Source organism: Geotrypetes seraphini, chromosome 2 (assembly GCF_902459505.1).
Source record: "Geotrypetes seraphini chromosome 2, aGeoSer1.1, whole genome shotgun sequence".
In the NCBI taxonomy this organism is placed as follows: domain Eukaryota; kingdom Metazoa; phylum Chordata; class Amphibia; order Gymnophiona; family Dermophiidae; genus Geotrypetes; species Geotrypetes seraphini.
The window spans coordinates 378,387,318-378,400,522 of NC_047085.1; the positions used below are offsets into that span (position 1 = coordinate 378,387,318).

General features: G+C 40.1%; 1 protein-coding gene across 1 annotated transcript in view; it reads left to right on the forward strand.

The window, feature by feature from the left end:
• LOC117353985 (dynein heavy chain 5, axonemal-like) overlaps positions 1-13,205 on the forward strand; it is a 629,516-nt gene that overhangs the window by 262,472 nt on the left and 353,839 nt on the right. Inside the window, exon 44 of the mRNA XM_033930650.1 lies at positions 7,404-7,598. Coding sequence (XP_033786541.1) covers positions 7,404-7,598 — 195 coding nt within the window. The remainder of the gene's footprint in view (positions 1-7,403; positions 7,599-13,205) is intronic.

Genomic DNA, 13,205 nt, shown 5'->3' on the forward strand with positions numbered 1-13,205 from the left:
ATTTGGAAAAAAATCAGAACAGCAAGCGGGTGAAAAGATTAAAACTTAGCTGTATTCACTTTTCTTGCTCCAAGTTGTTAGAAGCAGATGCCCGACATGGCCATATTTCACCTAGGGCTTCTTCAGGGGCATTATAAAATACTGTAAATGCACATATGCATAAAAATGTATTAATATGGTCATAAATCATAAAAATTTAAAACTTAAATAATGTTTCAAGTTTTAAGTTTTATTAGGATTTTATATACCGCCTATCAAGGTTATCTAAGCGGTTTTTACAATCAGGTACTCAAGCATTTTCCCTCTTTGTCCCGGTGGGCTCACAATCTATCTAACGGACCTGGGGCTATGGAGGATTAAGTGACTTGCCCAGGGTCACAAGGAGCAGCGTGGGGTTTGAACCCACAACCCCAGGGTGCTGAGGCTGTAGATCCAACCACTGCGCCACACACTCCTCCAACCACTGCGCCACACACTATGTTCACATTAAATATCAATAAAACAAACAATAAGTAATGATAGTTATTATTAAATGATAGTCACAATAAATACACACCAAATTAAAGACAGAAGAAAGTGGGCATGGAAATACTTTAGAACCACAATTACAGAGATATAATCACTTGATCAACATTGAAAGGACATAAAAACTCACCCAATTGGTGCTAACATCAAATTCTGACCAACTGGTAAGATCTAGGGGTCCTTTTACTAAGGCGCATTAGCCATTTTAGTGCACGCTAAAATGGCTAGCGCGCCTTAGTAAAAGGACCCTCTAATGTCAAAAGGATGTTGATAAAACAATAACTATTGCTTTTGATGTTCCTATGGACTATGCTATCAAAATCGCAGGAAAATTTTGCCATTTGGATTTCAAAAAAGCTAAAAAATGCTTAAAAACAGAGTTGGAATGCCATTCTTTTTACGCTATACATTCCAATGATGTAATCTCAGCACTCTAACAAATTTGAGAACTTTTGGTAATTTTCATCTACCCAATGAATACGAGCAATGCATAGTGCCTCAAAATAGCTTTTAAAGGTACACCATCTTTTTATAATCTTCCCATAATGTGACTTATGGGATGATATATGGGTTTTTAATTTCTCTGTGGAAAAGCAGGCATTATATTCTCACAAATGAGTGACATCATCCACAGAACCATTCAAAAGTATACTGTCACTTTAGACTATGCACATGCTAATGCCTTCCTGCCTGATGTCAGCTTGCAGAACCTGCAGTTCTTTGTTTTCTGAGGAGCTAAGAAGCTGTATTTTCAGAGTTCTCAGTATGTTAAATGTTGCTATTTTGTGTGCCTTCCCTTTTGGGGTTTTCCCTTGATTTTCTTATATTTTGTTGTTCCTTTTCAGTTTTTAGTTTTGTCAAAATTTTTCCATTTTTAATTTTTTGGTCCTTCTGCCCCCCCCCCCCCCAAGCCTTTTCTGTACTGGGAGCATTGACTCCTTTTCGGTTTGATTGTACTTAAGCTCCCCGGCAATGGCTGTTTTCCCCTTGATGTCCAAAGCGTCTAGTGGCTTCAAACAGTGCACTGAATACAATAGGATCATATGAGGCACTGATCCGCAGAACTGGTGTTACAGTGTCTTGGTGTGGGCCATCGTGATATTTCATGCACACTCTGCTCTCATATACAATACAGAAGATGTTGTTCAAGGCCCATAAACTTCAATTTGAAAAGCTTTTTAGGTTGACTTCAATGACACCTAACATGGCTGGAGATTATAATCCAAACACTCAACCACATTCTACTCCAGCATCAACACTGGCACTGGCTGCATCAACGACCCATACCAGACACTCCACCTTTTCATCTTTGGCATTGCATCCATCTGGGGAGCCTCATAAGAGAGCTACGAAGCAAAAACGTGTCTCCCCTAAAAGATGTGCCTCAGCATTGTCCCAAGTGTAAACTCCATCAACACATTCCAAGCATCGACGCTCAGATGACCAGTTTCCATCCCTGCAACTGGTGTCTTCTCAGATGCATGCCTCTCCATTGAGGTTTGCAGTGTCTCGACACCCAGTTCAACAAGTGCCTTCTATACCCTTGTTAACACTGATACCGGCACCATCACTGCAAGAGCAGTTTCAAGCACTGCTGTAGCAAGAGCTGGCTAGTTTACAAAACCAGAAGATGAAAGTCCACCACAAACAAAGGTCCAATACAAGGCAACAGCAATGGAAACACAAATTGGATGGTAAAAGTCGCATTTAAAAGCCTTTATTCTGGAACCCAATGGATGAAGTTACAAAAAAAATATAAAAACAGACAATAAACAAAAATAATGGAAGTTGAACCAAAAAATATATAGAAACTGTGTATAATAATAAATATTAAACTATGAATATGATCATTTAAGTATAAAAATATATAAATATAGAAACAGCGTAAATTGAGGAGGATAATAAATGGAGCTAACGTTTAAATATCATAAAATAATATGTGAAAACAAATATATGCAGAATTTAAAAAAAATAAAACAAAACAATATATATATATATATATATATATATATCAATCCAAGAAAGAGAAGAGCAACATATAAACTGCTGTGCTTGTTTCTCAAAACTACAGTATGTTATATCATAGCGTAAAATATGCAATTCTAGGAAAAAAGAAAATCATGTAAGGAGCTGTAAGTATAAAACAAGAATCATGATTTGGCACCTAAAGGCCTGCATCAGGATTCAAATTGCTGTGCTTATTTCTCGAGCCTGTGTTACATCATAATATAAAATGTGTAATTCAAATTGCCAATACATACTCACCAAACACTCAGTGATCTTCTCTTCTTTTTCTTTATATATATATATATATATTTTTTTTTAATATATATATTTTTTTGATACTGCATATATTTGTTTTCACATATTACTTCCAACATTTCTCCCTCTCTTATCTCCCGGACTGTGTGCAGCATCTTTTACCTCTACCCACCAGCCCCATAATCTACATTTCTCCTATCACCCCTCTCCAGCACCATGCCACATCTCTTCCTTCATTCCCTCCACCATCATGTCAACATTCTTCCCTCTTGCATCCCTTTCCATCTGTCCCACTGTTCCCTCTCCACCACCACATCCAACATTTCTCCTTCTCATCTCTGTCTGCCTCACTCCTCTCCCACTACCATGTCCAACAATTCTCTCCCTCCCTATGCCCAACAATTCTTTTCTTTCTTCCTTTCCCCATGTACATCATCTCTTTCCCTCTCACTCACACCCATGCTCAACAATTCTCCCATTCTATTCCCTCCAACATTTCATGCATAGGTGGTGGTATTTTTGGAGATAGCACTGAGGAGGCTACAGAAAAGATTACGAAATATAATGAGTGCATGACAACTTTATCTAAAGTTCAGTCTTTGCAAATGGGGCAGTCATCTCGTAGATATTCATATACTGCTAGATGCTCCTTTTGTTACAGTTCCATGCATCATTATAATCAGCCTTCCACGTCCTCTCATCCTGCTACCCAGAGGCATTCTAGACAACTGATATAACAAAAATCTCAGTCACAACTTCAGTCCAAGACACAGCAGTCCTTTTGACTTCCTGATATACAGCATTCCCAACATTTCCCTCTCTCTCTTGCCTGATCTCTCAATAGGGGACAGGATCATTCATTTTTACCATTGTTGGTCCCTGTCCCTATACTACTCCACCCCCAACTTCTCCTTTTTGTGTCAATGTACTGTGATTCAGTGTCTTTATGTATTTGATTTCTTTTACTCCACCACTGACACTGATCAGTTTTGCCTCTCTTGTAAACTGCTTAGAACCACAAGGCTTATGCGATATATAAATAAAAACTTATGTTATCAAACTTAACATAAGAATAGCCATATTGGGTCATACCATTTGTTCATCTATCCCAGTATTCTGCTTCCAATGGCAGTCAATGCAAACCATAAGTATTGGCACAATCGCAAAGAGAAGCAAAGTTTCATTCTACTGATATTAGAAATATGTAGTGACTTTCCCCATATCTATCTCAATAGCAGACTATGAACACTTCCTCCAGGAATTTGTCCAAACCTGCTTGTAGCCCAGCACCCTGCTGCCTCTGACTGGTGCTTACTTACTGGTTGGCTGTAGCCCCACCCACTAACTGCCAATTGAGCAATCAGGACCTAACTTCAGACTAACCTCTCAAATCCCCACCTCTTTTGCTGGCTGTAGCCCCTCTTAGTAACTGCCAATCAAGCAGGACTGACTGACCGAGACTGTCTGAATTCTCTTAAGAGAGAGGAAAAGATAATGGTTAATGCAGGTGGGCAGACTGCATGGGCCATTTGGCCTTTATCTGTCATCATATTTCTATGTTTCTGCAACTGCAGACCAACCTCTCCTACACCCACCTCTCTTGCTGCTTATAGCCCTGCTTCCTGCTGCCTCTGACTTGTGCCTACCTACTGGCTATAGCCCCTACTGATAATCTCCCCTGCAACATTCAAGACACGTAGCAGAGGTTTCAGTGCTAAAATAAACAGTAGAAGGGATAAAGGAAAGGTATCCATGCATATCCGATTTGCCATCACACAAGCTCTTGGCACAGAGTATAATGAATGTACCGCTTCCAAGAACCAGCCATGAAATCCCATATGCTGTAGTAAGGTAATCAAGGTTGTACAGCTAACATTATCAAAAGCTTTCTCTGCATCCAGACTGACCACCGCTGCAGGCAGGCAGTCCTCTTGAGGATTTTATGCACATTACAGACTGACTGCCTTCCCCAAACAAAGTCCACTTGCTCCCCCATATTATTTGTGGGAGTATGTGAGCCAGCCTGGATGCCAGAAGAACCGACAGGATCTTGATATGAGGGTCATTTCATAAATAATGCACACTATTTTTAAAAAAAATTTACATGTTTTCGTTTGTGTTTTTGTTTTCAAATATTTCTTTACAATCCTTCAATATAGTCTCCCTGCTTTGCAATGACCGAGTCCCAATGTCCAGGAAACATCATTATTCCAGCCAAGACACCATTTTAGTTCAGTTGCCGAATGGCTCGGGTACCTGCGGAAGAAAGCTCTTCCAGAGATGCAAAACGATGTGCACGCATAGGTTGTTTCAACTTTGAAAAAAGGTCAAATGTCTCATGTCTGGACTGTAGGGAGCATGAGGTAACACCTCACAGCTGTATTCGTGTAGTTTTTCAATGACATTCCCTATGAGCAGGCAAGCGTTGTGAAGAATGAGTGGCCCAGGCAAGAGCAACTGAGGTCAGGTTTTGTGCATTTTTCTGCACATTTTTTTTTCTTCCACATGGAACTTTGTGATGATGATGATGCCTTCATGATCATAAGCAAAAATCATCATTTGTTTGACTTTTGATTGAGCTCATCAAAATTTTTTTAGTCGTGAAGATGGAACTCTCCACTCATCATTGAAAAACTATACGAATACGGCTGGGAGGTGTTACCTCATGCTCCTTATAGTCCAGACATGAGTCCACCAGACTTCGACCTTTTTCCAAAGTTGAAACAACCTATGCGTGTACATCATTTTGCAACTCTGGAAGAGCTTTCTTCTGCCAGTATCTGAGCCATTCAGCAACTCAACAAAACGGTGTCTTAGATGGAATAATGAAGCTCCCTGGACGTTGGGACTCGGTCATTGCAAAACAGGGAGACTATATTGAAGGACTGTAAAGAAATACTTGAAAAAAAAAAAAATAGTGTGCATTATTTATGAAATGACCTTCGTAGTTACACATTAAGGAGATGGGCCTATAAGATGATATCACCCCTGGCTTTGGTAACAAGGTAATCAGCGCCACATTTCCATGTGCTGGAAAACAGTCATTCACTATCACTCATTATAATAAGCTTGCGAAGATCCCAAGAAAGATGCTTTCAACAGTTTATAGAACTCACCTGAAAACTTATCAGGCCCTGGAGCTAATTTCAAGGCATGTACAGCCTGCTCCAGTTCCTTTCCAGTGATGCTTAAATTTAGCATAGTTATTTCCTCTGGCTGTAACTTGGGAATGCCCAAACTAATTAGATACTCAGCGATGTCAACAATTTCACTATATAAAGGGACTGAAAATAGTTTTCTATGTCAAATGGGTGGTTAGTTACTTGCCCATTTGAGTCAGACAAATCTGATCAATTTCTTTGACTGGGTGACCAGAGAATTGGATAAAGGATATGTGCTAAATGTGGTATATTTAGATTTTAGCAAAACCTTTTGACAGTGTTCCATACAGATGTCTAATAAATAAACTGAGTGCCCTTGGGATGTGGGCCAAAGTGATGGACTGGGTCAGGAACTCGTTGACTGGAAGGCGACAGAGGGTAGTGATCAATGGAGATCGCTCTGAGGAAAGAGATGTTACCAGTGGTGTACCTCAAGGTTCTGCTCTTGGGCCTGTTCTTTTTTAACTTTTTTATAAATGATATATTGAAGGGTTGATGGGTAAGATTTGCGTCTTTTCAGATGATATCAAAATCTGCAATAGAGTAGACATGCTGGATGGTGTGAATAACATGAAGAAAGACCTGGCGAAGCTTGAAGAATGGTCTGAAATTTGGCAGCTACAATTTAATGCTAAGAAATGCAAGGTCATGCATTTGGCTGCAACAATCCAAGGGAACAGTACAGTTTAGGGAGTGAAGAACTTATGTGCACGACAGAAGAGGTGGACTTGGGTGTGATTGTATATGATGATCTTAAGGTGGCCAAACAGGTTGAAAAGGTGATGGCAAAAACTAGGATGCTAGGTTGCATGAGGAGAGGTACGGCCAGTAGGAAAAAGGAGGTATTGATGCCTCTATATAAGACTCTGGTGAGACCTCATTTAGAATATTGTGTACAATTCTGGAGGCAGCACCTTCAAAAGACATAAAAAAGGATGTAGTCGGTCCAGAGGAAGGCTACTAAAATGGTGTGTGGTCTTCATGATAAGGCGTATGGGGACAGACTTAAACATCTCAATCTGTATCCTTTGGAGGAAAGGCTGGAGAGGGGCGATATGATAGAGACGTTTAATACCTACATAATGTAAATGTGCATGAGTCAAGTCTCTTTCATTTGAAAGGAAACTCTGCAATGAGAGGACATAGGATGAAGTTAAGAGGTGATAGGTTCTGGAGTAATCTGAGGAAATACTTTTTTACAGAAATGGTGGTAAATGCGTGGAACAGTCTCCCGGAAGAGGTGGTGGAAACAGAGACTGTGTCTGAATTCAAGAGGGCCTGGGATAGGCATATGGGATCTCTCGGAGAGAGAACGAGATAATGGTTACTGTGGATGGGAAGACTAGATGGGCCATTTGGCCTTTATCTACTGTCATGTTTCTATGTTTTTAGTATTTACACCTTGACCTACAATTTCTTTGTATCTTTTATTCTTCTTTACATTGTTTCCATCAGAATCCTGGGTATGCTGGTCGACAAGAACTTCCAGAAAATCTAAAAGTGCAATTCCGCTCTGTTGCTATGATGGTGCCTGACCGAGCTATTATCATGAGAGTCAAACTGGCAAGTGCTGGCTTCCGAGACAACCAAATACTGAGTCGAAAATTTTACACATTGTACAAACTATGCGAGGAGCAGCTTTCTAAACAGGTGAGTAGAACATGTTTTAACGAAAAGCCAAGATTGTAGAACATTTTAATAAGTAAATAAAAAATATGTTTTCACAACCCTTGGGTGGAGGGAGTCTCAACCATTATATATTAGCAATACCTAGTGACCAGAATTAGGATGCAGATCTACCAGATTCTGGAAGAAGTTGTGGCCTATGCCCTATGGTTTAAGAACTGTCACTGTGATGATGGGGTTTGATAGGAATACGGCAAAGAAAGAAAAGCATTGCATGGTCTAATAGGAAAAAAAACCCTGGATAATTTTGAATGAATTGTCTGGTAAAGGTTGGATTTGAAAGAAATAGAAGCTCAAAAGAGTGGAGAGGAGGAAGCAGAAAAATGTATACATATATTGTAGGCCATCAAGTTAATATTCAGCTAGCAGCTATAGGCGTTTTTCTAAATGTTGACTGCCGCAGGCTAAGATAAACCTGGATATTCAATTTTAGTCTATTCAGGCACTGGCATTGAATATCTAGGTTAGCAACGACACCTGAAAGTTATGCGAGTGTGACTGATAGTACCATACCCATTGTGCAAAGTTAGGACTGCTTTCTAAGGTGTCCTATTTGCCTGGCTATAACAAAGAGGAGAGTCATATCACAAGTCAAAAAAACTTCAATCACTACTCCACCACAGATATTGATATACATAGTTATATATTAACTCAATAAAGTTCATTCATGTCCATTGATTTAAAAAAAAAACCAACAACAACAACATCCAAAATACCACAATCAAACTCATTTATAAGGCCAAAAAATATGATCATGTTACCCCTCTTCTTCGAGAGTTACACTGGTTACTGGTTTCTCACCGAACTACATATAAAATTCTCCTTCTAACTTTTAAAATTAAAATCTCTCACCTCCCTGTCTTTCTAGAAAAATATCTCATTCCACATACCCCTCCTAGGGTCCTTAGATCTACGAATCAAAACCTATTGACAGTACCTTCAACTATACTAGAAATTCCATTTTCTCAGTAGTTGCACCCTCGCTCTGGAATGCAATACCATTTTACCTCCGCAATGAAAATTCCCTAAATAAATTTAAAACAAATCTCAAAACATTTCTTTTTAAAGATGCCTACCAATAAGTGGAAAAAAAATGCTTTTAAGAAGCAACATCCCTGCTTCCCTCTCGTTACTCCCCATTCCTCTACCCTTCCTTTTATTTTTATTTATCATTGTAATTAAAACTTCCCTATCCCTTAAAACCTCTCATTTCTAATCAGTCTTAATTCATCATAGTTTTAGGTTTACCCTCTTTTTTAATTTCATCTCACCTAAACCAAAAATTTTATTGGACCTTTCTAATTTTTAATATTGTAAACCGCCCAGATACATGTGATGGTCAGTATATCAAGCCATGAATAAACTTGAAAACTTGAAACTTGAAACTCAACATTGTCCTCACAGCAAAAAAGAGAAATTTTTACTTAGACATCTGTGGTTATCAGGGGAACAGAACAAATGTCCATAGTATCCAAAGATAAACAGCTGAAATCCAAGTAGTGCCACTAGATTATTCTTAGCATCTTTAAAGTGTGTTAATACCACATAACTGGTTGACACTGTATTCCCAATAGGAGCCATGTTTTGCATAAGTTGCTTCTGGGGAATCTCTACAATACACAAAAAATAATTAAACCAAAACCTAATTACACACTGGCATACTCCCAAAAAAATTAAGAGTAAACCAACATTAATATTCTGCCAACAGAACTCTTTCAAAATGGCCACCAACAGTGGGGCTGGGTCGTATTATAGGCTACTAACAGGTGCGTGCTCCTGTTGGGAATACAATTAATGAATCCTCCCTCTTCAGCTGGTTGATTACTTAAAGACTGAGTGAAAAAAAATAGTTTTAGTTTTAGTTTTTTTTTTAAAGTCTTTAAAATGTTTTAAATCACCATTTGCTCAAATTGATAAAGGAAGCTTATTCTAGAGCATAGGAGTTAACAAAAAAATTGTGCTCTCCCTTGTGGTTTCTCATTGTGCCTTACTGTCTGGGGAGCCACCATCCTGTGACACTATAATGACCTTAATAACCTAGGTAGCACATATGGGATGGCTAGAGATCAAATAAGGGAGTAAATCTACATAATCCCATTGAGTGCCCAAAATTGTTCATGCAAATTTGGGCACATACCCAATTTGCATGTACAATTTAATTGAGTAATGAGCCAATTAATGCCAATAATTGGATGTTATCAATTATTAGTATTAATTGGCAACAATTTAGATTTGTGTTCATCTTGCTAAGCTATAAAGATCCATGCACAAATCTTTTAGCACATAACTGAAAAGGGTTTATGTCCATGGGAGGGTCATGGGCAAATCAGGGCATTCACTAAAGATGCATGTAGCATTACAAAATTTGAGGAATCCACACCTAATTTATGTATGAGGATTTACACCAGATTTCATTTGGTATAAATCCTCATGCCCAAAGTTGGGCATGGATCCTGGTGCTAACCACTATTCTGGACACATTGCTCAACTCAAAATGCCATAATGAATGGTGCTCGGTATGCATTTCCTTGTGTCCAGATTTGAGCATCATTTACTGAATCTAGTCCAATATGTTTTCTGCGCATTCTGAGATGAATGAACAGGCAGTGAAATTGTTTAAAATGGGGGGTAATGAGGTCATATTTATATACATTTCCCAGCACTCTAATATCTACATTTTGCAAAATCTGTAATCACTTGATGATGCTAGTAGAAGTTCCTGCTTATACCATGTTTCTGTAATCAAGGCAAGAAATCAAGAAAGCATGAATTATGGCTTGTAATGCAGCTTCTCCAAATAAATATTTCAGGGAAAGTGATACAAATGAGCAAATCCTCTTTCTTTTTTTTCTTTTTTTATAAAAGAAGATACTTGTTTGCCAAAAGACAATATATAATCTATCAAGACACCTAATTATCAGAAGGTATCCAAGATTGTTAGTGGTTGACCAAACAGAAGAGGAATATGTGTAGGGCCGGCGAGATCAAGTCGGCAGTTAAATTTCCTGCCGACTGCGGTTCCTCCCGACTGCGGTTCCTGCTGACTAATGTTCCTCTCAGCCTCAGGCGATCAAGACAGGCTGCCGACGTCGGGGCCTTCCCTCTGTGAGTCTCGCCTGTTCGGAAACAGGAAGTTGAAACAAAATAGGCAGGACTCAGAGAGTGAGGGTCCCGACGTCGGCAGCCTATCTTGATTGCCGCCCCTGCCGAGTTGCTGAAGAGGGCCACGGGGAAGTTGCGATTAGAACGGAGAGAGCTGCAGATTCAGGTGCAGGTGGAGGGAGATGGTCAGCGTGTGCGAGCAAGATCCTGGGGAGCCTTCACAGTGGCTGTCTCCCCTCCCACCAGCTCTCCTATTTGCCAGGGCAGTGATTACCAGCAACTTTCTGCAGGCAAGTACTGAGAGCTGCTGGAAGGGGAGACAGCCACTGTAGGAGGCAGGGAAGCTGCTGGATAAAGGGAGAGCTGTTACTGGACTTGGAGAGAGTTAGAAGGAGAGATGCTGCTGGGAGGGGAGGAGGGAGAGGGATGGGAAGAGAGTTAATGTTGGATAGAGGGAGGAGGGAAGGGAGAAGGAGAGATGCTGCTGGGAGGGGAGGAGGGAAAGGGATGGGAAGAGAGTTAATGTTGGATAGGGAGGAGGGAAGGGATAAGAAGGAGAGATGCTGCTGGGAGGGGAGGAGGGAAAGGGATGGGAAGAGAGTTAATGTTGGATAGAGGGAGGAGGGAAGGGAGAAGGAAAAAAAGGAAGGAGGGAAGGGAGAAAGAAAAAAGGAAGGAAATAGCTGGCAGGGAGATTATAGGAGGGGAAGGGGTCAGGGTGGAATGGAGAGATCAGAAGAGGGAAAGGGGAGAGAGAGGAATGAGAAAGTAGAGAGACATTGATGCTGGAAAGGGGGTCAGCAGAGAAAGGAGAGAGGGATAAAGATGCTAGATCTGGTGTAGGAGAGATAAAAATGAAGAAGGCAGTGAAGCTGGAATGAATGATGTAAAAAGGAGAGAGGAGGAACAGGCTGGATGGACAGGGAAGAGGTGCATAGAAAGAAGTCAGATACATATGGAAGGGGGAGAGGGCAGACATTGAATGGAATGGGCAGATACTGGAAGGAAAAGAGTGAAAAGAAGATGAAAGCAGAAACCAGAGACAACAAAAGGTAGAAAAAAACAATTTTATTTCTATTTTGTCATTAGAATATATCAGATTTGAAATATATATCCTGCTAGAGACATAACTGGGGACTGCAGTATTCTGTTAGCATGATATTTCTATGTAGCATTCTATAATAACTTGGCTTGTTCAGTTTTCTTGATAGTAGAGGTGATATATGTGAAGGGGAGGGGAGACAGGGGTTTTGTTGGTCTGTGCTCTGTATATTTGTATTTATAAAATCACAATTGTTCAGAATATTGTTTCTTTTTATACTTTAATAAAATATGTTCAATATAAAATCATAATTGCGGCTTGTGCAGATGGGATCAGATGGTTTGCAGGGACCGAGCTCGCGGAGATGGGGCGTAAACGGGGTTTTAAAATTTTAGTCCTAGTAGTTTGCCGGTCCACAAAATAATTCTTTGATTTCTGTCGGTCCATAGGTGTAAAAAGGTTGAAGAACACTGATCTAGATCAGTGTTCTTCAACCACTGGTCCATGGACTGGTGCCGGTCCACAGAAATTTCCTGCCGGTCCACAGGGCCGGCATGTGCATCAGGCCCAAAACTGTGTTCTTCAACTGCCGGTCCACGGTGAGATCGTTGTTAATAAGATTATATTGTGTGTATGTGAATGGAAAAAATAGTGTTACAATTAGGACTATGGGGGCAGGGTCTGAGGTGGGGATTGGGGTAGAGATGGGTAGGGGCTGGCCCACGATTTAGCCCAGTGTTCTTCAACCGCCAGTCTGCGGACCAATGCCGGTCCACAAAATAATTATTTTATTTCTGCCGGTCCATAGGTGTAAAAAGGTTGAAGAACACTGATCTAGATGACCTTTTATCATACACACTATGGTTTTAGAGTCATTTAAGACTACATAAAAAACATCCCTAACTTTGATCACTCAGCTATGCAGGTACTATTTCAATTGAACAATAAAAAATCCAAGAAGAGGAGTACTACAAAATAGCAAAAACAACAAGTCACCCCTGACCCAAAAACAGGGTGAATGGCAGAGGCAGTTGAACCAAAACAACCTACCACAAATTATTAAGTGTGAATGGGAAGCCCTCAGTCTCACAGCTTGCAGTGGGAACATGTCCCTAATGCACCAGCTGTCACAGTCATACACCCAGAAGGGTATTATCTGTGGTAGGTTGTTTTGGTTCAACTGCCTCTGCCCTTCACCCTGTTTTTGGGTCAGGGGAGACTTGTTGCTTTGGTCTTATTTCAATGACATTATACCAGCAGCCTTTTTTGTGCTAGATGCATTCTAAGTTGTTCAGCATAATTATTCTGCTCGGTCTGAATCTAGTCAGGCATTGTCTCTCAATCTGTCATCTAGATAATGTGCTGCAAAAGACTCAGAGTCTCTCAAAATATGCCTAAAAAAGGAAATGCACTTTTATTGTCGTTGA